We start from the raw sequence: 17,631 nt of genomic DNA, 5'->3' as shown, positions 1-17,631 counted from the left end.
ATCAAATTGAAATGCTAACACTCATATTTACAGGCTACCAGGCTGTTCACAGTTTGTCAAACTCAAGCCGTGATGATCACAGAATCTTTGCAGTACCTATAAGCATTTTGTTTTTGCAAAGATGCCATCTTCCTTATTATAGACCATAGATTGTCATCTATTTTTGAGAAGGTATATAATTGGTATCCACCAGCCACACACATAGACGCATTCACTTAATCTAGCCACACACTTTAACAGTTTAACAGTTACCTTGCCTTGCCCTACTCTACCTTACCCTACCCCTAACCTACCTGTCCTGTCAGAAATCAATTAGATTATATAACAATATGTCACCAATAGTTGTTCATAAACAGTAAACACTTTTTTAAAACTGTGATCATGATACAGCAGGACATTATACAGTGCAAAGGTCAACTCATCCATACACTCTGATGGACATTTTCTGTAAGTAATCTCACAGATAAAGTGTTAACCTATTTGTTTTTCAGAGACAGTCTTCACTTTTTTCTTGAGGTCTTTATTTTTTTCACCCATTCCACCAATATTTTGTCTGTATTGAACTTACATCAGTGGATAGCTAATTCCAACAATTGGCTGGATTTTATTTTGGTTGGTTTTGGAGATTGTTTCCTCCTGTTCTTTTGTGTGTTTTCCATTTATCTTCCATCTTACACATCTACTTCCCCCACCCCCCACCCCCCGTCATCTCTTCTTTTTGTCATCCTCTTTCTATTTCTTCCCCCTCTGCCACCTCCCAGTGTCTGCTCTGACATAGATTCATGCATTAAAGCCTCGGCTACGCCTCTTGAATATCAACCCAACTCCAGCATTCTCTGAGAACAGTGGGGGACAGTAGACTGGACAGGCTGCTGTTCAGTTGATGGAGAACATAGACAAATGTTTGACTCTGCCCTTCACACACCACTGCACTTAAACTGGTAGCCCCCGAACTCTGATATGTATGCACTATTTAGCCACAGCATTCAGTGCACAACATTGATGCAGTGGATAGGGGTCAGTATGGTTTATTTGACTGGTCTGGTGTTGTCTGTGTTGTAATGAACTGTGTGTTCTGACATGTCCAACATAAAATTTTGCCCACTAAACTACTGACCACTCTGTACTCCTGTCTAGTGGCTGATAAATATTTAGCTCAATCAAATTGTATTTATTGCACAGGTGAAGGAACTAATCAATATCATTACTGCAACCAAAGCTTTTATTACTCATGGTGTGTTCAGTGCAGGGTTAGCCTCTGTGCCTACAGTGAGCCATACTAGACATGAACATAAATAACAGCTGACTTTGCTACCATAGCTACCCCTCCAAAACCCCGCCCATGCTCTTTATCTTCTACCATCCTCCCATTTTCACTCGGAGTGTTTACCTTCTGGAAGATGATTTCAGTGTGTGAAGTGCTGACTTACTCATTTTAAAAATGTATTTGTGCCTCCTCTGTTGTCCTGCTAAATAATAGGATTATAGCAGGACTCTATATGTTACAGTCTTTAGGACACTGCTGTATTTAATAAGCTACTCAATATGTTGTTTTGACTAAGCATTGTTTTCAAGTCGCAGTCACTGGTGAAACAACAGGTTCAGATTGATTCTTTTGACACGTTGCCATAGAAACTTTTGATTTATACACTTTATTGGAGTTTGGGGAAATAAACATTTATAAAGTTTAAAAAGAAAAGTTTCATTTTTTTTGTTGAAATCATCATCAGACATCTTGACACTTTATAATTTTGTGTGACTTAAATTTATTAATGATTTCAGCAAATATTCACTTTAAATTTAAGTAGTATGAACCTGGTGAAGGGCTTTATACAGGACAGACAGCATTTTTATAGGGTTTCTTTGCATACAGTTTACATAAGATTTGTCTGACGCTGTAATCTCAGAAGTGAAACCAACCCAGACCAGTCAGAGACAAAATCTGATTGACACCACTGTGTATGGGTGTGTGTGTATATATATGTGTGTGTGTATCTTGGTTTGATGACCAAGCTTGACCATCTAGGTACTGGCTTAGCCTTCAGCTATGTTAATGCCGCACCATTAGATTTGTCAGCATACTGCAGCTCCACCCAGCCTGAACCAGAGTATATGGAAACACATGTGGGTGTAGACAAGATTAAATGTTAACCACAAATGGTTTTGTAGAAAGCTCATTGTAGTTCAATCACCTTCTGCCTTCTGTTAATAATGACAAAATATGATGTTAAGATGTCTGTATATGTTGAATATTGTACAAAACTCATTGTTAATATCTGAGACTGTTAGAATGGTTAAAGATAAGGAGTGTGTGTGTGTGTTTGTGTGCGCGCGTTCGTGTGTGTAGGTGGGTGCTGATTGTTCCTGTGCTGTTGCTTTGCTATGGTGATATGCCTTTGGCAACAGGTGATTCATGCTCACTTGCTTCTTCAGACTCCCTCATTAGTTCTGTGACCATGGCTTCATTTACCTTGTGTTTTCACTCTTTATTTCTTCTCCATCTGTGTTGCAGTTGAAAGAGAAGTTGTTCAGAAGAGGACTTTTACCCGATGGATGAACCTACATTTAGAAAAGGTTTGTTGATTGCTTCATGAAATGATTGCTGCAGAAAATATATAAAGGTGAGAAACTGTAATCATAGTTTCCACACTCACAGGCATCACACTACCCCAAAAGATCCAGCCAGGGTAGCTCTACATTTACCCTAGACTCAATCATGAATCTCTTTCAATTATACATGTGGCTTTATGGATAGCACTGTGTGCAACATTAAAATTCAGTTTGCTGTAAAGTGTTAATCTGAGAAAACTGTGGTGCAGTTACACCTTAAGCTTCCTGAAGTAGATATTTTACTCGCCACACCACCCAGCTCCGGTAGTTGCTGTGTGCAAATAGTGGCTGGGTGAATGAGAAGCCCTCTCCTCTGCTGCTTTTGCTTTGGGCAAAAAGATGAGAAGTTCTCTGTGGTAACCAATGAGAATCCATTGTGTAAAGATACTGTATAGTGGTTAGAAACAAATAACAGTGAAACATTTTTAGAATTTAAAATGACGTGTATTTATTACAAATTAATACAAATTAATCTAAATATACATAAATAATGTGGAGATGGAGCCTAGTCTCTATGAAGTCATTTCTACCACACCACAGGTGGGGAAAAAATCATCAAAATGTTCCAAAATTCAGACTTTCATCAACCATCTATCCATTAGCTAGATCACTTTTCCTAGAAAAGTTTGCAGCCAAGCTCAGCCGACATAGGGTAGAAGGTGGGGGCCACCCCAGACACATCACTAGCTTATTACAGGTATGACACATAGAGACGGACAACAATTCACTCTCAAACCTACAGGCAATTTTGGAGTCACCTATTAACCTGTGCATACCTGTATTGTGGAAGGAAACTGGAGTACATGGAGGTAACCCAAGCAGGCACAGGGAGCACATGCGAACTACACACAGGCAGGCTCCGTATAGCAGGTCTAAGCCACAACCTTTATGTTGTAAAGTGTCTGCACTAGTTGGCACAGTGGTGCATATATGATACACATATCTATAGATTCTTTGTGACTTATACATTCTGTGTGTGATCCAAATTCAGTTTAGGATGGGCCCATAGTGCTGTAAACCAAGTCCATAGATATTACTAAAAGTCATTAAAAGTTTTAGTTTCTGTTTCCTGGACACATTTACATAATTAGTAGAAAATAAAAAATCTGCAAAAGACTTGAAATGTTTTGATATTATTTATTCATTTACTGCTTCATTTATAAATTTATGAATTGAGTGTTAAAAAAGTGACTAAATATCTAAAGTCCTGCAGGATGCATTTAAAGTCCTGTGAAGCAGAAGAATAGTTGATGCCATCAAATAAAATGAAAGTGTTGCCTGTTTGTTTTTCTCTGTAGTTTAACTCCTCAGTTTTTCTTTCGTTTCTGTTTTCAGTCTTGAATAATGGGTGAGTCAGGGTGAGCTGAGAATCTGAACGTCTGATCAACTCTTTTGTTTTCTCTCACACAATGAGCCTCTCTTGTCTTACTCACTGTTTGGCCCCACATCAAATCTCTGACCCACTAAATGACAATCATACATTTGTCTGTTCTCATTATGGAAAGTTCCAGTCACTTTACCCCCCCCCCCCCCCCCCCCCACCACCACCACACTCCTGCCAACACAGGAGACAAGTTCACAAAATACCAGTAAATGACTTGTTGTGATAATGGGGCTAAATCTTGTTACTGACAGAGTTTTATCTGCATAGGTTCCACTTGTGTCATCATTGTATTCCAAATTCAACAGCATGAACACCTCCATATACCGTATGCTCTTATAGTTACTGAAGGTGGATGGCAGTTAGTGTGAGTGCTGTTTTCTGCAGCCTTATTAAAAACGCACGAGCACGCAATTTTACATGTGAACCAAATTTGGAAGTAATGTGCATCATGTGTGATAAAAGAAAAATAACTATTTAAAATATGACTGCTTTGTAGCAGGTATTCAAAATAGGCCAGAGCAGTCCATTGCCACCAAGTAGTCAAAGGTGTGTTTTACAAGGCATTGGAAAGGCTTTGATTTCTAACATTGCTTAGATTCTCAGCTGATAGGATTAACTGGCGTTATTACATAAACTTTGCGTTTCCTCACTTCATGCCACCTGAATGCCTGGATGAATACCTCAGGTCCTCCCATCAGCAGTTTGTTCATCGCTAACGTTTTTTCAGTTAGTAGAAGTTGTTCTTACTCGACCTGTCAGTGTTTTCCTATTTTATTTATTATTATATTTATCCTAAACAACAGATGCAGAACTACTCTTTTGCACTTTATTAGCTGTTTACTTACAGTAACTAACATAAAAACATGGATTAATTTATGAACTTTGAGCAAGACAAAAGTTCTGTCACCCACACAGACCATTCAGTAATTGAACTATTCAACAAGCAATTTATGAACACAATTCAGAGTTTGGACTTCATGCTGACTCTAATGCTCCTAAATTGCATTATCACTATTGCATCTGGTATAAAAGGGCTTTATGCTTACCTCTGTTTAGGCTGGTGGCTCAGTGGTAATCCTGCTTGGACAGAGGTGGGGTTCAACCCATACAGACACCAGTGTGTCAGCAAGAATCCACGCTGTCCCGAGGCTGTTGTGTCACTGCTTTGAATGAGGAATTGTCTGTAACATGCAAATTGACAATGACAACCTTTCATTTTTTCCTCACTGTCCCACAGACATATCTTCAGTTGTCTCTTTGAGAATTCCACCTTCCAATTTTTCCCCTTCCCACTTTATTTCAGTGTAACCCACCAATTGAGGTCCATGACCTTTTCCGGGATATCCAGGGATGTATCACATCCTCATGGCCTTACTGGAGGAGCTCTCCGGCTGCAAGCTGGTCAGATACAACACTGTTTTCTTTAGCCAGATATTTTTGCATGTACCAGAGTTATATTAATCAAGCTAGTAGCTTGCAAAGCCTGGATAACGTGATTAGAAAGTTATTCTTAATCGTCTTCCAGCTTCATGGGTTCAAGAAGTCCTCCCATCGTATTTTCAGACTCAATAACATCGCCAAGGTCTTGTCTTTCCTCGAAGAGAGAAATGTGAGTACCATAGCCAATCAGCTGTTTCACTGCTTAATGAATGACGGAGCTGTTCATGATTGTGGAATGATTGTGTTTTTAGGTAAAGCTGGTCAGCATTGATGCAGCTGATGTTGCTGATGGTAACCCTTCCATCGTCCTTGGTCTAATCTGGAACATCATCCTCTTCTTCCAGGTAATGCTGTCTTCTTTGCCTCCATTGTCCCCTATCCTTTCTCTTGTGACTAAAAATGAGGTCAAGTGTAAGAATAAAGTGTCTTCTTGACCTCTTACACACTTTACATTCCAAAAGCCTGTCAAAATGCACTGACTTTATGTCATCCACACAGTTCAATCCCCGAGACACACACCATAAAGAAACCATTATCACACTTGCACAGTTCACACCAGTCTCTTATTCTGGAGTCATCCCCTGCCTGCCAGAATGTACTACAGTAGCTATTGGAAGCTGTGCCACTTCCATCCTTTTCACTTCAGAGCTGCCATTTACTCTCTCAGGCAGACCATGTCTGAATAAAAGTGGAGTTCCTAATGACAAATATACTTTGACCATGAAAGTAACTTCATGGAAACAGTTGATTAGTAGTGGAGATCACCACCTCAAGTGAGTCAAGCTTATGTCATTTTACACTTTGGTGTGTTCAGGCCTTAAGACTTTTAAAATGTCAGTATTTTGTATGACTTTTAGAAATGTGAAAGAGGCAACAGAGGGATACAAAATGTTAAAGCTGTGCAAAAGTATCATCTGCTAAGGTTTTGATTTCAGAGCTACCTTTCTTTCATATCTCTGTTGCATAGCTGTGATGTGTTGCTGGTGACACCAGATTAACCACTATAGGCTAATAAGTCTACCTGAATTGGTTTTTACATATATTTTGTGCCTGTAGTTCATGCTTCTAAATGTTTTTTATGTTATATTGTCTTTATTCAAATAATTATAAGAATACAAATAGAAAGTTATAGAGTCATATTATGCTTCTTCATGTTTTTGGTTGTATTTAACTGTTCAACTGAGCAGACTGACAACTGACACACGTTTTACAAAAATGAAATTCGAGTCCATAAACAGAACTCCATTATGGAGACAAAATGGAGCAAACATCCCCAGTTTGCTCTGTTGGCTTCCAAGTATATATTCACAAGTACACAAGTCTGACACCACAGAGGGTTATTTTCCCAGATGGTAGAAAGCTCCTCCAAAGCCACTGCAGACATTAGTTTCAGTAAAAAAGCAATGAGGTAACTGATCTCTGGTCTAACAACGGCTTCAGCACTGGACAAATCCTCTGGCTGTTTTTAGGGCTTTGATTGTGACGTAGCTCTGTCTGTCATCTGTTGTAATATTTACATCATGTATCATAGTTGCATGGTAACCATTATGTAATGTTGTTATTTAGAAGGTGTTTTACTGGTTTGTTCAAATTATTTTGAACCTGAACAAATCCTACCTTGGATAGATCAACATAATGTTCATGTCCAAAGTCGGTCTTAAACTTTGTTTTATATTTCTGAGCCTATCCCCAGACTGTTTGTTGTGGAGCAGATGTAGAAGATGAAAATAAACTACTAAGCTGCCTTGGGTTTGCTGATAGCTAATTTATTATCATCTGTATTCAGCAAATTAAATATTGTAGTATCAGCATAAATAGTTTGCTGGAGCCATATGGGTGAATTTGATACTTAACCTCTGAATTGACCAGCAATACAGTGACTAAAGGGGGAAATGTGCCAACTCTCTGTCTCCCTCTAGATTAAGGAGCTCACTGGAAACATCAGGAGCCAGTTTCCCTCCTCCTCTAGCCTGTCATCCATCCCCACCAGCTCTGACTCTGACACGTCCTACTGCAGCACCCCATCGGATGAGAGGCAGTCGGCATCCACAGCCATGCGAGAACACAGCAAAGCCATCAAGAAGCTGCTGCAGTGGGTACAGAAGCGAACACGCAAGTGAGTGTGATCTGTCAAATACGATTATCAGTCTTGGAAGTTTGATACAGCTGATATAGGCACTAATATAATACTTAAGGATTCAATTGTCATGACATCCAAGTGACTCGCTGCATCTCAGCTCCATCTCTCACACATCTCACAGTCTCACACAACAGTGGAAACAACATCTTCTGCTTTCAGACACTTTCTCACACTAAACCAAACCAATAAAAAATGTGCCTTTTGGCCATAAAACAGCCGGAGATTCATTTGACACAGACTGTGTGCAATTTATGCATGTGGCACAGCAGCAGTAATGGTGTTATCTGTCTTCTGAGGTGGCATTGGGATCTTATGTTAGCCCAAATACTTTTCTGCACAGCACACAGTGAACTGTTGAACATAGATTACTAGTTTATGATGAAGTCACTGCAAACAAAGTGACCATGTTATATTTGCGATTGTGTCTTCTTGTCATAGGTATGGTGTGGCAATTCAGGACTTCGGAAAGAGCTGGACAAGTGGTCTGGCTTTCCTGGCTGTCATCAAGTCCATTGACTCGAGCCTAGTAGACATGAGGAAGGCCCTGCTAAGAAGCCCAAGAGAGAATATGGAGGATGCCTTCAGGATAGCCCACTACAGCCTGGGCATCCCACGCCTCCTGGACCCTGAGGGTAACAAGACAATAGCTATTTTTATAATTCAGCCAAATCTGGTTATTTTCTATATATCTGTTGCTATTCTCATAGTAAGATAATTAGCTTAACCAGGTCATTCTAGCCCACTTACACAACCAAAATGTTGTTGCTGCAGGATGTGCATGGAAATTATACATACGTATTATCACCCTACATATTCCTGTGCAGTCTTTGTTTAAGGTGCAACATGCCCTTCTGTTACTGTAGCAAGATTAAATTCAGACTTGTGCAATGATAAAGGTGTTCACGAAAAAAGCTAGGATCATCCTAGTAAGATTGGTGATGGTCTAAGTCAGACATGAGGCCTACATGTAAAAATACCAGAACATTTGTGTAAAAAAAAAGAAGTCTGATAGGGACTAATGACAGTTCAATTAACATGGTATTCTTTATGTAAAATGCCACTGTGTTCCTTGTTATCTGTCTAGATGTGACTATCAATGCACCAGATCAACAGTGTATCATAACTTATGTGTCACAGTTCTTGGAGCACTTCCCTGGCCTAGAGGAGGTAAGATTACCTCTTGACAGTGCATGGATAATTTGCTTCCTTCATCAAATTGTTGACATTGTCCACCTAACAAACACATTGTTTCTGCCAACATCTGTTTCTATCTCAGCCAGAGGAGCCATCCCAAATCATTGAACGAAGTGTCTCTATGGGCCGACTCAACTTCCGTGATAGTGACTATCACATGAAGAATGGTGCTCACCAAAGTAGAGTAAAGGAGAGGTCGTATATTTTCCAGAGGGATTATACCCACCCTCCACCCAAAATCTTAATTTCCTCAGTGTCAGAGGACAGGGGCGCAATGTCACCTCCATTTAGGCCTGCAGCAGCTCGTTCATGGTCCAGTGAAGACTTCTTAGCAGATTCCCCCCACGTGGAAGACATCTACAATAGGGTGGTTGAAGACCCCAAGGAACCTGTCAGTGAGGTCTTAACAAACTCAACTTCTAACTCCACTCCACAACTGTCTCATATCCACTCACCTACTGGCTCTTCAGTGCCTGATTCAGTAACCGAAGACTCTGCAATCAACTCACCAGACTCTTGGGTGGAAAGTGAGTTTGGAGTGATTCCAGAGAAGTTTTGTGAGAGCAGAAGTGACAGCTCTTTGTGTGACAGTGGAACAGCCTGGGATGTGTACCGTGCCACCCCTGTGGAGGTTACTACTCTTGATGAAGGATTTGTCCCATCTATGGAGGATAAATCCACTGATCAGCATTTCATTTCCGAATCGTCTATAGATGAAGCTATTTGTTCACTGAGCTCTTTGGAGAGCACTCAGGAACAAATCCAAGAGCAGCCTGAGAAAAATGTGGAAGTGGTGAAAGAGGAAGGGGAAAACCGTGAGAACTACAACCAGGACAATACCGTAGAACAGGTACCTGATCAGAGTAAAACTGAGGTTACAAAAGAAGTAGATGCAAATCCGATGAATATGAGTATACTTGAAAAAGATGAAGTAGCCAGACAGCAAGAACCTTCTAGACTATCTGAAACTCTGTATGTAGAAGTACTGGCAAACTCCGGTGTTGAAGAACACCTTGACACTGACAGCACTAACCAGCCCCAACACAGCCCCAAAAATGAACTACCGAGCCTCGACCATTCTGAAGAACTCATCAAGCAAACAAGTCTTGAGAAGAGCACTGACCAGGAACTTGAAAGTTTAAAGGACATGGCGGACATTACTGGAGATGGACAAGGCCATGAAGGAAAAAGTAATGGTCAAGTGGGTCTAAATGAGAGAAATAACTCAAAGGACACCGAGTTTAAAAATGAATATCAGAAAGGAGATTCTCCTTTAGAGGACAAAAGAGAGGACCCAACTGTTAAGTTGCAATTTTTAAAGAAAAGGGATGAAGGGGTTGTGGAAACACCAGAAAAATCTGAAGGTGTTTTAATTGACTGCAGAGACGAACAACAAAGCATTAAAACAGAGAATAGTGATGCTTTAGCAAACACACCTCCAACCAACCACGAGGAAGCATGTCAAGCAAGTTTGGAACAAAGCATAGGAAAGAATATTCCTCTAATCTCCATTTCCAGTGAACCAGAAGAGCAAAACGAAGAGGGAACATGTGACCTAGGAGGACAAGCTCATGCTGGGGATGAAGAGGTGCAGCAGACAGAGATAACTGGAAATAATGGTACTGACACAGATGTCAACAGCCCTCAAAAACCAGATGAATTGAAATGTGACTCAAGTGACAATGATGACAAAAGTCCTGTTGAGGTTCCTTCCTGTCTATCAGGAAATGTTAAAACAGGTGCTTCAGAACAAAACAGGGACATAAAAAATGGACAGTTGGAAGATACAGATGAACGTGATACCAGGAATTGTTCAAATGTAGACACAAAAGATCCATACACAACAGATCACATGGAAATAAGTGAAGGCAATCGTGAGTTTCCTCATGATAACACTCTGACAGATAACATTGACAAGGGCCTCACTGCTCAGACTTCTAAAGAGATTAAAACTGAGCAGAAGAAACCTAATGAGACCTGTCCTCAAATTGAGACAGCCAGTACACATCAAAGCACATTAAATCCACTCAACTCAGAGTCAAGTGGTAAGACAGGGATTTTGTGTTATGAACCAGCTAGTGTGTCCCGAAACATGGACTCGTTTTATGCAGACTTTGATCGAAGTTCTCCTATCGAGGATCTAGTTGGCCACCCTATTGAACCCATGGATCTGTTTTACCCTGACAAAGAGGAGCCCATGTTTACAGAGCCACTTGATACTGAAATGCAAAGTTGGCCATCTGTTTTGAGTGTATCTGCACTCGAGCCAGCACCAGCTTCAGAGGCTCTAGTGGATGACAAACCACTCAACCTGCTGATGGAAGACTTGAGGGATGGGGTGGATGTGATGCAAGAGAATGACAAGGTAAATGTGAGTTTATTTAGCAGTGCAACAATCCAACAATTACAGTTTCAATGTGTGTATGTATATATATATATATCAGTACTGTGCAAATGCCTTAGGCACCATTACATTTTTCTTTGGTTTGGCAGTGCTATTATAATTATAAACCTATTTATATTGTAGTCACTTGATTAAAATATAGTGTGCATAGAAAATATGTTCACAGTGATAAAAAACACAAAAATATCAGAATAAACATGTTTGTTTTAACATTATGTAGGCTAAAGTGAAGTAAGTAAAGTGAGTAAAGTGTAACCTCTGTAGAGGAATCTGGGGTCAAGGACAAAAACAGAAGATCTGATGAGGTTTCTTTCTACATATATATATTTATATTTTTATATATATACATATGTTTATATATATATATATTTATATATACTCAAAGAGTTAGTGTTTTTTATCAGTTAAAGTAGTTCTAGTCCACACATCCAAATTAATTTTCTTAAGTTATGCTAACACCTGACTCCAATTAGCTTTTTTTGAGGTCATTATTCAAAGGGTTCACATACTTTACCAATTGTGAGGTTTGTATGGGTCAATAAAGACATAAAAGATCTGAATTTAGGCACAATATATTTCTTAATGCTTAGATGAAGACCAGATCACATTTTGATCTGTCTCTTCAAACCTAAAACTAAACTTTAGCTATTAGCTAGCTTATTAGCTCAACTTTATCAATCACACTGCAGTTAGACCAGCCTAATAAATGATATGTTTATCATTGCAACAAAGCTGTAGTTCACCTTGTTGGTCATGATAATCTAGCCCTCAGCCCTCATGATATTTTATACGTGGCATCACAGAAAACACAGCCTGTGATGGTTCAACTACCTAAACAGGAACATGAAGCAACGTGACATTTCACACTTAATCACAACATTACACCCAACAAACACATGACCCGCTGACGTTCGCCATCCACAGTCACATCATTCTGTTCCACCGATGCTCTTTGAGACATCAGGCCTAGTCAGTGTGAGTGTTCATACTGTTCTGTGTCATTATGAATTATTTATTGGTTAACTGGTCAGAGAGTCAAACAGTCAATACTATAAAAACTGTGGTTGTGACTATATTAAACCGCATACTTCCTGTGTCTGTGGTTAGCACTGCAATAGATTGTGATAAAATAACTTCTTCTTTTTAATTTAGATATGTGAACCATAATTTTATACTAAAAATACTAGATAATTATTATTTTATAGCATCAGCATCATCAGCATCATTTTATAGCATCAGCAAGAGGATGACATAATATTTTTTTAGCTGAATGCATACATCAAGATTTAGCAATGATTGACAATATGACTTGTCTTTGTATTTTAAGTAGCATGAATGTGCTCAGTAACTTTGAAGGCAAGCAATTAAGTTTTGGTCTAAAGATTGTGCTAAATAAAAGGTCCATCAGAAGTTGGGATTCATCCTCTGCTATTCAACCTCTCTCCTCTAGGCAATTGCCAACCAGGAGACAGAGAAAACATCTGAGTCCCAGGAGCAGTGTTTGTTGTTTGAGGAGAAGACGGGAGGACTCTGGGGCCATGATGTTCCAGCAGATGGTTGTGATCTCAGCAAGGCTGAGCAACAGAGCCCAGGCTCTACCAGTGAAAACATGGAGCCTGTGAGGTAGGCTTTCTATTCTTAGCAAGCTCCGTGATACAGTGAGAAACACGCTTTACCCAGGGGGAAACCAGTGTTATGGCAATGAATGGGAGTGGTGTGACCCGCTCAGAAATATCCCTAAATGTACTGAAGGCTGGTGATGGAAAAGCAGACGGGCCTTATGGGGGGATGATGATTACAGACAAAAATGTGGCAGAACTTGATTCTGTTCATGTTCAACTGTGCAATAAAGTTATGATCATTAAATCTACCAATAACCAATTTTAATAGTATTATTAATAATAGAGCTTTTTTCAGCAATCGCCGACATGTATTTCCATTCATTACATAATGGGTTTTATTAACTTTTTCCATGCGGTATTCTAACTGCAAACAAAGGAAATGATGTAAACATGTGGACACATAGATTTCAGACAATATTTCATGATGTGTTCAATATTTTATTTCATAATATACAGTATTACATTGCTTTTCTCAGGTCGTTGATGAGGTTATAATGGTGTTTTTGTCATATTTCTTACAGCTCATAGTAACAATGCAAACCCTAAACAGAATTAACAAAAAAGGAAAAGATAAATCTTCACTTTATATAGCACATCCTCTTAGTCTGTCATGTTTTGGTTTCATACTTGCGTTATTTCAGTGATTAAAGAGGTGTGAAGATGTTCAGGAACACATACTGGATTTCCCCCTCCATTTCCTGCTCTCTGCTCTCTCCTGTTAAGACCCAGACTAATGGATTTCTTCTTTTCAACTTCCAGCAGACAGGATGAAAGTGACATCCCTCCAGTTCTCCGTCACAGAAAGGGGCCTCGCTTTGCAGAGTCCATGGTTAGTTTGACACTCCATTTCCCTTCTCCATTTCCTCTTTATGGAGATATAACTAGCCTTGAATAAATAATGTCTCTGATGGTGTACACTGTGTCTGGTGTTTCCTCTCTCACAGGACAGTCCCAGAGCTGTGACTACAGGGACCAGGAAAGCTGACTCTGATTTGTGGTAAGATCTTTCCCTTTTGCTTTGGATACATACCAGTGCTACTAATACATGGTCTACACTCTGCTGAACATTCTGCTGTTTCCTACACTGTGCCCTTCACATCAAATTGAGCTAGAATACATGAAGTAGTGAGGTCTTTGTTCATAAAGATTTTTCCACCTCCTTGTTCCCATCGTACCATTAGCCCTCAACACTGATCTATAAACACTTCCCTTTAATTTGAATGGCAGAGTGTGCGTACTGCATCTGGTTCAGCTTTGTCTGCAATACAACATGATGTCAGGTGACAAGGTGCTGTGTTGACCAGTCACTTGCATATAATTATGTCGGATAACCTCCTATTGCATTTCTGACATACGTGTCCTGTGGTGCACTTCTCTGATTGAATACACTACCCCACTGAAATGAAGGAAGGACTGCATTTTTTCATTCAGGTGAAACCGCCTGGTTGTTGATGTGGAGTTAATCAAGGTCAGGCATCAACAATAGGAATGCAGACTTTCAAGTACTGCCTTCTGCCCTAAAAAGACAACACAGAACTAATCCTCATATCAAGTCCAAACCCTTTTCTGACCTGACCTAACCTAACCTGCAGGAGGCAAAGCTCTTCTCTGCAAATGTTACCTATTTATTAGTTGCTGCTTGTGTATTTTATGTCTATTTATTGGTTTGTACAGCACTTGGTTCGCTGTGGTTGTTTTAAAGTGCTTTATAAATAAAGTTGGATTGGAACCTCTACTGTTCACAACTTAAAAACACATCCTCCTCTCTTACAAGTGATTTTTCTCTATCATCTGACCCAGTCTAGCTCTTAGCATACATGGGCTGTGGGCGAGTAGCTGTAATTAGAAAAAATGACTCAAGTGCTCTATTCTCTTGTTTTCCGGCTGTTTTCAGCTTTAGATTAGTTGATAGATAGAATATGGACAATTTCTCCCTACTTGTGTACAGATATTACATTTATCCTGTTGCTCCAAAACATATTATACATAACATATTCTAATTCCCTGAGATTTCAGAAGCTATTGTAGGCTTTGAAGCTATTGTAGGTTTTGCATACCAAGCTGTGACTTGCAATTTATTAAATCTAGTTGAATCATTTGGTCTCCAACAAGCTGCCAGTGGCCCAGCACGTTGAACATCACAGTGGTTCTATCCTACAGTCCCCACTCCACCGGCTACAACATAGTGTAACCAATAGTTTGACCTGCGGTGACCTTCCACCAGTGACATCATATCAACCAGTAAATACAGCTGTCAGCACTAGTTAAACATGAGAAAACTGCTAGCTGAATGTTTTGTGTTTGCCAATATCACAGAGTCTGTACTCACAAAGAAGCACATCATAAACCCTTATTGGCAGAAATATAGGCCGTAACAATCTTTTAGTGTCCTGTTTACATTAAAACAACTTCCAGGCTGCAAACAAGAACAAACTATGGAGCATGTCAAACATACATTTTTACTAAATTTATACATTGCCTGGGCTGGGACTGACAAATGATTATTGTGAAATGTTAGTGGGACAGTGAGGGCTTAATATGTGGCACACTTACTAATGAGGGTGATGTTGGTTTCTGTGTTTTCTTTACTTATACTTTGTGCCTTGTCCTGACCTCTGTGTGTGTGTGTGTGTGTGTGCGTGTGTGTGTGTGTGTGTGCGTGTGTGTGTGTGTGTTTGTGTGTGTATAGTGAGAACTGCGAGCTGTATCTGCTGCTGCTGCTGTGGCTGCTGCTCTACTGTTTCTGGGTGCTGCCACAGATGGACCTGAGGACACTGCCCAGCCTGCTGCTGAACTTCAACCACTAAAACACACACGTAGACACACACATACACAGGCAGGAGGATTTGACTGGTTACAAATACACATACATTTTAAGCAAACATATAAACATATAAACAGACACATATAGCTTGACTGCCACTGTCCTTCCCATTAAGAACACAACTGTACTCTCGATCAAGTGAAGGGATTTAGAATGTATATTTTAAACTACAAAACTATGGCTTTTTTGGGGGGAGGGGTTGCTTTTTAGCTTTTGGTGTGGCTTAAAGTGATGTATGTAACAGGATATAAGAACCACTGGTGGGGAAAATAACCTCCAAGATAAAGTCATAGTGCTGTAAAAAAACAAAACATTAAAATTAAAAATTTGTTAAAATTAAAAACAAATTTAATTTTGAGAAAACAAATCATAAAAGATTATTGTAAAAAATCAGATTATAATTAAACCTTTATTCTCCTAATATTATTCTTACATCATATTACTGCATTTATTCATGCAGCATTAAAGCTTTTTATAAAAATTCCAACTTCCTTCCTATGTATTTTATATATTTATTTTCGGGTCTCACTGAGATCATGTCTTTTTTTTAAAGAGACACATGGGAACAAGACACATTCGTAATCATGAGAGCACAATAAGCAGCAGTTATATTCTGATATACAGTATATTCTACCAGTGGTCCTTATAACCCTATTGCCAATCTGCTTCTATTTTAAACACACTGTAGATGTCTGTGGTTTACTGCTGTGCAAAGCAAACCAAGCCCACCTTGTAAGGCTACATGACTGTACAGCACACGCTGATTTGTATAGAGATACATGCTGTGGATGTACAGATGCACACTTGTCTATCTTAATAGCCATTTAACTTAAATGAAGATATGAACAGTAAAACTGCTCGAGGCTTATTGTTTGAGTTTGTTGAGCTGAAGCTAAAGATGAAAACGAGGATATACAGTGGCTTCAGAAAGCATTTCGAGCCTGTGGCTAAAATTGCAGATCTGCTAGAAATGGAAACAAACAAACGGTTCGGGGCCTCAGCAAAGTACTGACTTGAGTGTCTGAATACTTTCATTAAGACAGATTACAAGTTTAGATTGTTCATAAGTTTGTCCAATTTTCTTAGTACATGTTCACTTGATGCTTACTTGTTATTGAGTGTAGAAAAAGACAGTTGAATCCTTTTAAAATTGAGTGTGCAAAAAGTGAAGAGAGGCCCATACTTTCTGAAGCCAGTGTATAATCAAGTCAGGCTTTTGTGATTCAGTGCCCGTACTACATTTATAAGAACTTATCAGTCTTAATGAAGCTAAGGTTTAAAGCATATGACATACAAACTGCCAAAGATAGTGTTGGAGGTGCTGTACAAACTCACCACAACTCACCACAAGATGTTGTTTTTAATGCATAAAAAGTGTAGTCTAACCCAAACTATATTGTATATTAGTTTAGACAGATATTGTCTTTGTAACAGTTTATGGCTCATAAGACGTATGAATGGATTTTTAAGATGTTTTATGATAAAGAAATATTTTGTGTGACAGAGCTATGCTTTAGCTTGTCCAAGCCTGTCAATGGAAAGAGAATGCTTTACAATGAATTATCTTTCTATATGTTATTTTTGAACAATGTCTGTAATGAAGCACTATGGCAAAGTGATACTAAATACTATTCATTCAGTCGTCATAGTCATCAGTCATTCATCAATGAGCTCTAACCAGTGATTGAAGTGTTTGCTCTGAAGAAAAATACTGCAAAAAATATATATATATTCCAGATCAGTACAAACTGGGCTGTCACTATAGCACAATGTATCATAATCACATCTTAAGTGTGTCCTTGTACTTCTATCCTTGTGGGAACTAGAGCTGTGCCCGATTTATTACCTGCATACAGTGTGGACTGTGTGCTAGCCATCAACTACACTGTTGTACCAGTTACTACTTCATACAGGAAATCAGTGTCCCTTATCTTTTTATACAAGCCTGTTCAGCCAGTTCTACAACAATGAAAAGTCTCATAATAGTGAGAGACATCAAATATTTAACAGGAC

The 17,631-nt window shown here is 39.2% G+C and overlaps 1 protein-coding gene across 1 annotated transcript in view; it reads left to right on the top strand.

Annotated features, from left to right (window-relative positions):
* clmn (calmin) overlaps positions 1 to 17,262 on the top strand; it is a 39,119-nt gene extending 21,857 nt beyond the window's left edge. The window contains 13 exon segments of the mRNA XM_026354774.1: positions 2,513 to 2,574; positions 5,298 to 5,345; positions 5,348 to 5,395; positions 5,520 to 5,603; positions 5,686 to 5,778; positions 7,354 to 7,550; positions 8,013 to 8,206; positions 8,659 to 8,741; positions 8,851 to 11,133; positions 12,623 to 12,795; positions 13,554 to 13,623; positions 13,739 to 13,791; positions 15,484 to 17,262. Of these exon segments, the coding sequence (XP_026210559.1) occupies positions 2,513 to 2,574; positions 5,298 to 5,345; positions 5,348 to 5,395; positions 5,520 to 5,603; positions 5,686 to 5,778; positions 7,354 to 7,550; positions 8,013 to 8,206; positions 8,659 to 8,741; positions 8,851 to 11,133; positions 12,623 to 12,795; positions 13,554 to 13,623; positions 13,739 to 13,791; positions 15,484 to 15,601 (3,506 nt within the window). The 3' untranslated portion in view covers positions 15,602 to 17,262.
* The last annotated feature ends 369 nt before the right edge of the window (positions 17,263 to 17,631 follow it).

Source organism: Anabas testudineus, chromosome 12 (genome assembly GCF_900324465.2).
Source record: "Anabas testudineus chromosome 12, fAnaTes1.2, whole genome shotgun sequence".
NCBI classification, from domain to species: Eukaryota; Metazoa; Chordata; class Actinopteri; order Anabantiformes; family Anabantidae; genus Anabas; species Anabas testudineus.
The sequence above is the reverse complement of the archived record's forward strand: the minus strand, read 5'-3'. Positions and strand labels throughout refer to the sequence as shown.